We start from the raw sequence: 11,426 nt of genomic DNA, 5'->3' as shown, positions 1-11,426 counted from the left end.
TGGTCTCTGTAATTTCCAGCGAGGTGCTATACAGATAAACAGGTCCTCTTGTGGATTTGCTTTAACAACCTCAACAATACATCAGCCTGCATCAATCTGCGCCTCAAATACCTGCTTTTGGTGAAATACTTACATGCACAAATACCCATGTGCAGGGATGTGCATGCAGTGGTGCCAGTAAGAGTGAAAGTGAAAATCACCTAAATATCTATCAATAAATGGCATATTCCATATTATAGAATGCTGTGAAGTCATTGAGTGGGGCAGACATATTTGAACTAATTACGATCCCACGTGTGTAAAATTCCAAACTGATAGGCATATTATATACGTATTCATATGGTTGGAGACATGCACGCCCAGCTGCTGACAATGGTTGACTCAGGGGAAGGATGTGGGAGAACAGTATGAAGGAAGGTTTGGGGCTGTGTACAGGCGTGAAGGTGGCATGGAGGTACGGTGACCACCGCACTGTAAAGGTGTCTTCATACCAAAAAATAAAGCAGGCAAATTCACTGAATATATCAGAATTTATTGTAAGGTAATTTACTTACAGGGGAGATTGAGTCGGAATAGAAGAGATGACCCAGCAGTCTGCACAGGTTATTATCTGCTACTCTACAGTTGTTACAGTAATGTTTGATAGTATAGCTGAACTACTAATGATTGACAAGGCAAAGGGACAAAGAATGTAGCTGGAGCCAGGAACCATACCTCCTGGTGGTCTTCTGATGGATAATTGCTTACAATTGATGCCAGTACCTAATTTGATATTTATCTGGGTTGCTATGTCATTCTGGCCAATTACTGATAGGAATCTTGGTTATAGGACACAGCTAATCATTAACTATGAGACTTTGGTGCTGGCTGAGACTAGAGTCCTCAGCATGGAAACTAGAAAGAAATTAGGGGGCATACAAAGATGGGATCAGCTTTGTTTACATCAACATCTATACAGGCCCCAAACACTATAAATTATAAAATAAAAATGCCAATATATTTAGTAGTGTATAATGTAATTGTCTATATTTATAAATACTTATAAATGTATATATTTAATACATTATGCATATTACATGTACTATATATAAGGTCTATAACTGTAAAAAAGTCATTGAAAATATTAAAGGCATTAAAATTCTAATAACAGGTGCTAATAAAATGGTTTTCTTTAGGTAGGTAAGACTTCAGCATTTTTCTCCTTCCTTTTTCTTTTATTTCATAATTTAAAAGAATCCTGTATTTGTTGCTTCCAAAAGTTCACATTTTAAAATCCCTGAAACTATGACGCATCCTATAATCATAATCAGGTGTGTTCTTTTCTTTCTTAATGGTACACAGAATGACTGCATGTCTAGATTTGATAAAACATGGTAAACAGAAAAAAATAAGAAAATATGTTAAATCTACAGACCCCAGGTCTCTGGTCTTTCCCTTTTCACCAAGGTCATTTGCTAAATCTTACAGGGACATTTAGCCCAAAATACATAGTATAATTTTGGCTGGAAGAACATTTCCCATTAAGTTTGTAAGACTGTAGAATCAGTAAAACTTGATTTCCCTTGCTTAGTGTGCAAACATTTGCACAACAGGCTGTGACATGGGCTCAAGGGTGGGAAGATGGACATGCATATAACCATAGCAGAGCTCTCACCTGTGACCGCTTTACTATCAGGTGGGAAAACAAAAAGGGTGAGGGAGGCATGACCAGACCTATTGCTTCTGGGATTTCAGACCTAGAGATCCAAACTCGAGGAAAAGAGAAAGCAGCGACCAGGCTCAGAGGTGGAGCAGGATGGATGTGTGTTAGGTGAATTGCCTCTCCTGTTGCTAGTGGGGTGGTTCATGCTGTGTCTCCTGCAGTCCCTGACTCTAAGCACTTCCTCAATGAATTAGGGAGCAGCCCCATGTGGCCAAGGCCTGCAGGTGCCACCTTTCTCTCCGGCACATAGGGGACACTCAGAAAATCAATGAGAATACAGATGATGGTCAATAGATTCTAAACCAAGGAAGCTGAGGGAGAAGGCAGCGGGTGCAGGGAGGGCAGGCTAATGAAGGCTGAGGCCAAGCTCGGACAGAGTGAGACACAGGGCGGGTGGAGCGGTTATCTGTGGGTAGGACGGAGGACAACTGCAGTTGCTGCTGCCCTCCCTCCCATTTCACCACTCACTCGGGTGCTGTCAGACCTGCCAGACAGGTTCACCATAGTTAAGGGGAAAGAAATAAAGGGAAGAGAGAAGGAAGGGAGGTATTCCCAACCTTTAGCAATAAGACTGTTGCACTGTCACCAACAGAAGGAACTGGGGTGTGGAAACAGACAAACCTGAGTTCTAGTCTCAGCTCTGCCATCATAGCTGCGAAACCTCACTCATGTTGTCTATCTTCTCTGCGCTTGGAGATCAAATGGAGCTGTTCTTCCTGTCCTCCATGCCTCTCCCAGTAAAGATCTGGATCAAGAAAACCTTTGTGCTATTTTTACAGATAGGGATAGCCTTGTGTAGGAGGTCCCCAAGACCACCCCCAGATTCCATGATTTGTTGGGGGACTCGCAAGATTCAGCATATAGCTGTCCTCATGGCTATGATTTATTACTGCCAGAGAATACAAAGTGAAGTCAGCAAAGGGAAACGCCACAAGGGGTGGCGTCCAGAGGAAAGCAGGCCCACGCTCCCAGGAGTCCTCTCCTAGTGGCATCACACAGGACACAATTAATTCCTCCAGCAACAAGTTGTGACAACACATATGAAATATTGTTGACCAGGGAAGCTCATTAAAGACCCAGCGTTCATTAGAGACTCAGGTTTTTTATTGGGGGCCAGTCACGTAGGCATCTTCTGCCTAACACATCAAAATTCCAGGCTCCCAGGAGGAAACGAACCCCATTGTTTGTACAAAAAGTTTAGGCAGTCAGTCACTCTTATAAATTCTGGGAATGGTGGGAGCACTCCCGAAATCCAAGTTCCCAGGCACCAGCCAAGGGCCTACGAAGGGTGGCAGTCCCAGCCTGTTTGCACAGCCTGCTCACTCATTACAGCCAGGAAAAATGTAAGAAGTGGCTGGCACTCATGCGGATTTGGAAGATGCCCAAACTGTCGGGGCACATGGACAAGGGCCCCGACCTCTCCACAGGTGTTCTAGTTCCCAGGTCCCTGGGAGCCAAACGGGCTTTTCTTTTTATCTCCCTTCCGTAACTGGATTTAATGATACCTTAGGCATGTGTCAGCTAAGAGAGCCACTGAGTGGCAGCTCTTTTAAGGGTTTCCAGGCTAGTTTGGGGGCCAGGACTACCTCTGTGACTTTCTAAATAAACTTTCTCTTAAGAGAAAAAACCAAACAGGACACCAATTTGGAGCAATCTCTGATTCCTTCTTTGGGGCTTTTGCTCAGCAGTCTAAATGTGTGCACTTAAATGTGACAGTTTGCCTATAAGAGTTTGCCTCTGCACATATCCAGGTTGTTGATGGAATGCCATTCCTTGCGGTTGTAGGATTGGGGCCTCTGTGCACTGGCTGCTCGCTGGAGCAATGCCATCATCTTCTAGAGGCTGTCTGCAGTTCCTTGCCATGTGGTTCCCTCTATTTTCCCTCTCATGGTTTGAATCTCTTGGGAAGCTTTAAAGAACCTTAAAGGGCTCATGAGATTGGTCAGACCATCCCAGATACCTCCCCTTCTTCAAGTCAATTGTAACACAGTATAACCTAATCACAGGAATAGTAACCCATCCCATTTACAGTCCCGGGTACTATACAGGGTGTGTACATCAGGGAGTTGGAGTCTTGAGGGGCATCTCAGAATCCGCCTACCACAGTCTCCATTCCTTTATTTACTCACACATCACATGCTTATGGAGTGCCTTCCTTGTGCCAGCCATAGTTCCAGGAGTTGGAGATACAATGGTGAACAAGACAAGCTTGGTCCCTTAAAGCTTACCGTCTAGTGTGGCGAGATAGACAGTAACCAAGGCAACAAAGAAAACTACCGGTGAGTAATGAATGCTCTGCTGAGAATTAACATAGGGTGGGATTTAGGTTTAGATTGGGTGGTCAGGAAAGAAGGAAATCTCTGAGGAGGTGCCATTTTAGTTGCTCCATGAGAAGATAACACAATGAAAAGGTCCTGTAAAGATTGTTTAATGTCCACAAACCCAAGATGGAAGCCCACACCCTGTGGTTCCAGGTTCTCCAGGTTCCCTCTAATCATATTTCACATATTTAACAGAGAAGCCTGTTTTCAAACCACACCCAAAACCACTATGCACAGTGTCTCACTAATTCTGTTTGCTTGGCCCGAGCTGGTCTGTGCAGCTTTGGGCTTAATTTCCTAATTTCCCAAGCAGGAGCTGGGCTTCAAGTCTTGCCGACAATGGCATGCGTAAGTACGTGCTCCAATTCCCACAAATCGTCCCAGCCGTTACCTTCAAGGGACTTTCAGTGTCATAGTGGAGACCAACATACAGATGGGCAATTAAAATATAGGAGGCTTGCTTAAATCAGTTAAGTCATTTTTTCAACAAATATTTCTTGAGTACTTCCTCTGTGCCAGGCAGTTCTAGACACCAGAGACACAGCAGTTGAACAAAACAGACTCAAATCCCTGCCCTCATCAAGCTTATTATAGTCTAGAGGGGTAGACAATAATGACATAAACTCATAAAAAACATATTGAGGATCAGATGGTGATTAGCAAATGCACACTATGGAGAAGCATGAAAAAGAGAAGGTGTTTGGAAATGTGGGAGGAAGGTAGGTTATTATTTCATGAAAGAGTTGAGGGAAGGCATCATCGAAAAGGTGACATTGGTACAGGATGGGAGGGACAAGGGGGAGGGGGAGGAGTTGTGTAGTGCCTGCAGGCCATTATAAGGCCTTTGACTATCACTGCATGAGCTGGGGAGCCACAAGATGGTCTTGATCAGGGGAATGACACGATCATTTCACTTTTGTTCTGAAAGGATTCCCCTGCTTGCTACGTGGAAAGAGAAGGGAGTGGAGGGGAAACAGGAAGACAAATTAGCAGGTTATTATACACTCCAGGTGAGAAATGAGGTTGCCTTGGACCAGAGTGACAGCTGTGGAGGTGGTAGATATGGGATTTGTTGAAGGACTGACTGGATGTGGGGATGTGACAGAAAAAGTAGAGTCAAGGATGTCTCCAATATTTTTGGCTTGAGCAACTCTAAGAACGAAGTTGCAATTATTTTACATGGGGAAGATGACAGGAGGAGCAGGCTGGAGGCAGAAGACACAAGGAGTCTGGTTTGAGGCAGGTTGGGTTAAATGTCATCAAACATTTAATGCATGTGTCAAATAGGCATCTGGGTGTGAGACTGGCTTTCAGGAGAGAGGCTAAGTGCTGGTGACAATTTGTAACCTATAAGCATAGAGGTGATGTCTAAAGCCATGAGCTAGAAACAAGAGGTGAATGTAGTTAGAGGTGAATGTAGTGGAAGAGGTCCAGGCGCCGAGCCCTGGGACTTTCCAACCTTAGAGGTTAGTGTGATGCAGAGACATCAGCAAAGGAGACTGAGTATTCAGAGAGGCAGGAAGAAAAGCAGGAAAGGGTGATCCTGGAAGCCCAGTGAGGAAAGTGTTTCAGGGAGGATGGCACAATGAACCCCGTGCGAGCGCAGGCAGAACCCAGTGCAGTAGCAATAGGGGCTGGATTTAGATCGGAGCTCAGACTGGAGAGTAATAGGAAGCAGGCAGAGTGTATGAGTACAGGGGCAGGTGGGTGGGTAGGTAGTGGAGCACCAGCTCTGCTCCAACTGCTCCACTGTTTGCAGTGCTATAGAAAAGGGGGCCATCAGTTGAGAGTGGAGGATTGGAGAGGGGACAACGCATGCAATCATCACCTGGGGAACGAGGAGGTGCCTGGGGACCTGCAACAGGAAACTGAAGGGCAGTGCGGGGCTTGTCGAGGCATGTGGTTGGGAATTTAAACTGGTATTTGTCAACAGCATTGTGAATTTTACTCTGGTCACATTAGGCTGCAGGCAAGGAGTAGGTGGAGGGTTGGATTGGCCAGAGTTTGGGTAGAATAAAGGGAGAGCCAAGCAAGGAAAAAACTAAACGATGGAATCCAAGCTGGGTATGGAGGAAACAAGATGGGGATGAGAGCAGTGAAAACCAAGTAGGGCTGACGAGTGGGTTGCAGGGCCCAGTCAGGCAGCAGGGCTGTTGGACTTGGGGTGCAACAGGATTAATTTACCAGAGGTGGTGGTGGCCAGGAAGTGAGATACTTGAAATCAAGATTTGGGAACTGAGATAGTTGGTATGACAAGGTCTACAGTAGAGGTCAGCAAATTATGACCTATGGGTCAAATTCAGCCTGGCCTGCTGCCTGTGTTTATACAGCCTTGAGCTAAGAATGGGCTTTACACTTTTAAATATAATATACAAAAAAGAGAGACTATTTTCCCTTCAGTAAGAGTAATTGCTCCAAGAATTAAAGATACTGCCTCCTGGCCTGCAAAGTCTAAAATATTTATGATCTGATCTCCTACAGAAAAAAATCGCCGACCCTGGTCTAGAATCTAGGGTACTACCGTGAGTGAGTGGCTGAGGTAAGGCAGAGGACACCATCATTGAGGCCAGAGAGCCAGGATATTGGCAGGATCACCTATATGGGTATAGAAACTACTGATAATTATGATGGTAGTGTTGGAGAGTATGACAGGCAGACAGAACTAAGAGTCATGGAATGATGGGGTATGACCTGGGATCTGTAGTTGCCTAGAGAGAACTGTAACATGGAGGAATTGAACATGGTCTAGTCTGATGGTGTGAGTGTCAACGCTTGGAGTTTAAGGTAGGAAAGAGAAAGAATGCTCTGTAAGGAGCTAGTGCTAGTGGAAAGAGCTAAGCAGTCATTGATCCACCTCCAGATTCCAGAGGAAAACATACAGCCACCTGGGCTATAGGGACAGCTGAGTGCACAGGATGGGTCCGGTGATGGAGTTAATGGTGGCCTGAGCAAAAAGTATATGCAAAGCAGAAATTATGTCAGCCCTTGGCTGGCAGGAAAGGCTTTGCAGAGGAAAACTTTGAGCTGAGGCTTGAAGTGATAGCAGGAAACAGGTAACAGTGGGTGGGATGGGGAAGAAAGAAGGGATAGACAAGTGTAGAAAAGCATGATACCTTTGAACAGTGACCTCAGAAAATCACAAATGAACTTTGGCATAGCTGGAGGTTCAGAACCCATGCAATTAGGAGCTTTTGGTGAAGGACGTTATTGTTTCTTCTTTAATATTTGCATGCCAGGGCTTAGGTATATCGAGCGCTCCTTGTTGATGGGTACATGCGTATGAATAAAAGAAGACATACATCTGACTTTCAAACTTAATACTTCCCCACAGGTATAGTAGGAAACTGGTTTATATAAATGTTTACATAATACGGGGATTCATTCATCTCTCTAGCATTTTTTGAAAGCATCCTACCTGCCTGATGCTCTGCCAGGCACTGGGGACACAATAGTGAACAACACAAAGATGGTCCTTCCCCTCTCTGACCGTGCAGTCTGTAAGTAATTGCACTGAAGTATGATCAGTGCTAAGACTGGGTGTTATTCGTGCTCACTGCCTTGGCATCTAAACTAATTGGGGGTGCCAGGGAAGAATCCTGGAGGAAGTGACATTTAACCTGAAGGAGAAATAGGTGGCTGTCATCAGAGCAAGAAATGGTTGGTGAAGAAAGTTCCAAGTGAAGTAATGGCATGCCTCAGGTTGGAGGTGGGAGAGAGCTGTCTAAGGCACTGAAAGACATTGAGTGTGTTGAGAGATGGGCCTGGAGAGACAATGGAGGCCCAGATGGCAGTGGCGTCACTGTCTTCATGGAGCTTCTGCCAAGCTCCATGAAGTCTTTCTCTCTCTAGCAAGTCAAGTCCAAGAAGGGAGGAATCATGTCTGTCCTGTTCACTGCTGTGTAACTATAGGTGCTCACTTCCCCCGTCTGGTACATGGTATGCACTTGATAATGGTTTGCTGAATAAATGTGTAACCGTGAGCCTTAGTTTACCTCTCTGAAATGTATGGTCATCAATATAAATATCATCATTACAGCATTCTTGTAAACAAAACGATGAATGTGAAAGCATTTTGTAAACTGTAAAACATAATACTTGTGTTTTTTAAAAAATATATCTTTATTGATTTCAGAGAGAGGGAGGAAGAGGGGGAGAGAGAGAAACATCAATGATGAGAGTCGTCATTGATCAGCTGCCTCCTGCACACCCGACTGGGGATCGAGCCCGCAACCCGGGCATGTGCCCTGACCGGGAATCAAACCACGATCTCCTGGATCATAGGTTGATGTTCAACCACTGAGCCAGGCTAATACTTGTTTTAAAGATGTAAGATGTTATGTTGCAAATATGTAGAAGGTAGTACCTCTGTTGTTCTCTTAACAACTATTTTTTTGTGTTTTTTTTTTTTGAGAATTTTATTTACTCCACTCATCAGAAAACACCCCAAAACACTATGTTAGAGAAAAAATATCCAGGCATACGTACTACAAAAGTAGCTTCATTAGGAAAAATCCTTCATCAGCCTGATCACTTCCTTTTACCGTTTCCTAAAGTAGCTTCTAACATATTCAGGTTGCTTGTTTTCTACTAAGTGAGCACTAATCAACAGCAAGTAATTATGCTTTTCTCCTGGCTCAGAATAGATCCTACCTTGTCACTCCTGCACCAGTGAATTGAGTCCTTGAAAGCAGGTATCTTGTCTCTCTTTATGCCCAGCCTAACATTATGGCTGTTAGTTGGTATTGAATACCTGTTGGTTGAATTTAATAGGTAAATCTATCCTGGAAATTGACATAGCTTTACTTATTTACAAATATGGTACGAGACTCTAAATAATTTTACTTAAAGTACTTAAATGATCACTGGCTATTATATTACCAAATGCTTCATATCCTTTAACTTGAAAGAGAAAACATACAGAGATACTGGATTTCATTTTACCTCCCAATTTTCAAGTATTTGTCTTATTTTAGGTCTGCCAAACAATGAGTATTAATTAATGAGGTCATTTTACCATTTTCTTTCAGGTATGATAATGGAAAGATAGGAAGGTTGGAAAGCTTTTTCTGCTATTTAGGCCAAGTTTCCTTTTATTGTTACGACTACGGCCTACTAGTTCTTTCTCTACAGCATTTAAAAGCTGTATTTGCTCTTATGTGTAGCTCTTTAATTCTGACTTAATTATTATATACACAAAACGAGTCTCTTGATCCTGCCCCATAAAACAGTTCCTGCAGCTTCTTAGTACTTGTTGCTCAACCCTGCCTGGCTCTTAGTTTTGAAGGAGTAAGCTCAGGCATTTCGTGGTTTAAGCATTTTGGAGGAAGAACCCTCTGAATTTTAATTTTAAAATAATCTTTAAGAACTTGTGATTTATTTTTTGTGTGTCTGTCTGCATTTTCCAAATTTTCTTTCTTTACAGTGATACATTTTGTTGTCTGTACTGTGGTTTCCTCGTTCATTCATGTAACACTCATTAACTCACACAGACCCTCCATTACAAAATGTGTAATAAAGTTGCAATAATTCATCCCACTGCTGCTTTCTGAATTTTTCTTCTCAACTCGCCTTAATTTCATACCCAGGGCTTGAGTAATGAGATTCCGTTTAAGTGGCTTTCAAGTTCTAGGTATAAGTAGTTGAACGTTAAGATTATTAATCAATAATAAAGACTGCAACAAAGGGCCTGTTATAAGTTGAGTTTCTTTTCACTAACGCTCATTTTTCTTACGTTTGTGATGTGCGCGGGATGTAAAGGCGGCAACGCTCCGCCTATTTTCACACGCGCAGGCCGGCTCCGCGGGGCGCCCGTGCCCTCCGCCAGGCTGCGGTGCCACCGGCCTGTCCCCGTCGTCAAGGTCTCCGCGCCACACTCGCCTTGTGTCACCAACTTTTAAATTTTACCTAGACAGGAAACGAGCTTGCTTATTTGTTATCTACTTCGCCGCTCCTCCCCATGCTAGTCCGTGGTGCGACAGGTCCCCCCTCTTCCCAGCGGTGAGCAGCGCTGACCTCAAGACACCTGCTCAACGCCATTTCCGTTAAACGGATAAGTTCCGCATCTTCACTCAGCCCACGCGGGCCACCCCCGGGCCGACCGGGCCTGGTTGTGACTTTGCAGGACTCCGCGCAAATCACGGGAAAAATGAACCTGTGCAGACACCTGCCTGGTAGTGAGACGTGAACTCTGACCCGAGTCTCACCGTTCCCACCCCGAGCGTCGCCGGAGCAGCGAGGGGCCTGGGCCCCACTTCCCTAAAGTTAAACCTCACAGTTCCGAGGCGGCCCCGAAGCGCGAGGGTGACGCCGGCCGCCGCCACGTCAGCCGCCGCGCGTCAAGCCAGCGCGCCTGCGCGCGGGAAGGGGGGGCGGTGCGCACGCGGAGGACCGCCCCCCTACATCCGGGGCCTGGGCGGCGGCGGCGCCGCCGCGCTGAGGTCACGTGGCTCCCTCTTTTTTTCATCTCTGGCTGGCTGGGCGCGGGCGACTGCTGGTGAGGCGCGTGGGACCTCGCGCTGGTTTCCCTTCGTCTCCTCTCCCGGCCCGGGCCGCTCAGGAGTTCACTGACGCCGGGTGAGCTGAGCCTGCCGCCAAGATGCCGGCCTATTTCCAGAGGCCGGAAAATGCCCTCAAACGCGCCAACGGTGAGTAGGGGGTCGGGGCGCCCCGGACTGGGGCGGCTGAGGCCTCAGAGGTCGAGGGGCTCGGGCCTGCTTCTCGCTGCTCCGCTGCCTGACTGCGGCGGGAGAGGAGGTCGATGCGGCCTGCCCGCCGCCGTCCCAGGCCATAGTTGGGCAGGGTTCCCTTCTCGTTCCAACCGACCGGGGAGTGGGAGGCGCGGAGCCGGGAACCGTCGCCCTGGGGGCCCTTCCTTCCCCCCGTCACCTTCTGGGGCGTCTTGGGGGCCGCCGCCTGGGCCACTGGGCTACCCGGGCTGGCGCTAGCTCCTCCAAACTGTCTTCCTCTGCCTCGCTCTTCAGGCTGTGGGTCTTTCGTCTGCTTAGGCCCCCGTGCCCCGGGCCGCCATCTGGGAGTGCCGGGGAGGAAGAAACATGGCTCCCTCCCGGGGACAATGCACGCGAGAACCTCGACTCCACCTCCCGCAGGGGCCGGGAGCCGGGCAGTCCTACCGCCGGCCCTGCCCCGGACCCCTCCGCCCCCCAAATCTGGCGCGGTGTTTGCTGGGTCAGGGTCCACTCACCCTTCTTCTAGCCACTGCATTTCTGCTTCGGGGACTCTGACCCATATAACCTGCTTTCAGTTTTTTTTTCTGGCATTGATTATTGGCTGCCCAAAAGCCTATTCGGAGTCACAGGAAGTTGGAACAGAGTTAATACTGTAAGAGAGAGACTTAGAGTTTTCTCTTAGAGATGGCGAAACTGAGGCCTAGAGAGAGAGAATCA

At 46.5% G+C, this 11,426-nt stretch overlaps 1 protein-coding gene across 1 annotated transcript in view; it reads left to right on the top strand.

Moving 5' to 3' along the window:
• Nucleotides 1-10,482: 10,482 nt before the first annotated feature.
• The window catches only part of EIF3A (eukaryotic translation initiation factor 3 subunit A), a 33,773-nt gene continuing 32,829 nt past the window's right edge, over nt 10,483-11,426 (top strand). The window contains exon 1 of the mRNA XM_016206339.2: nt 10,483-10,667. Coding sequence (XP_016061825.1) covers nt 10,619-10,667 — 49 coding nt within the window. The 5' untranslated portion in view covers nt 10,483-10,618. The remainder of the gene's footprint in view (nt 10,668-11,426) is intronic.

Source organism: Miniopterus natalensis, chromosome 14 (assembly GCF_054644295.1).
Source record: "Miniopterus natalensis isolate mMinNat1 chromosome 14, mMinNat1.hap1, whole genome shotgun sequence".
Taxonomy (NCBI): Eukaryota; Metazoa; Chordata; class Mammalia; order Chiroptera; family Miniopteridae; genus Miniopterus; species Miniopterus natalensis.
The sequence above is the reverse complement of the archived record's forward strand: the minus strand, read 5'-3'. Positions and strand labels throughout refer to the sequence as shown.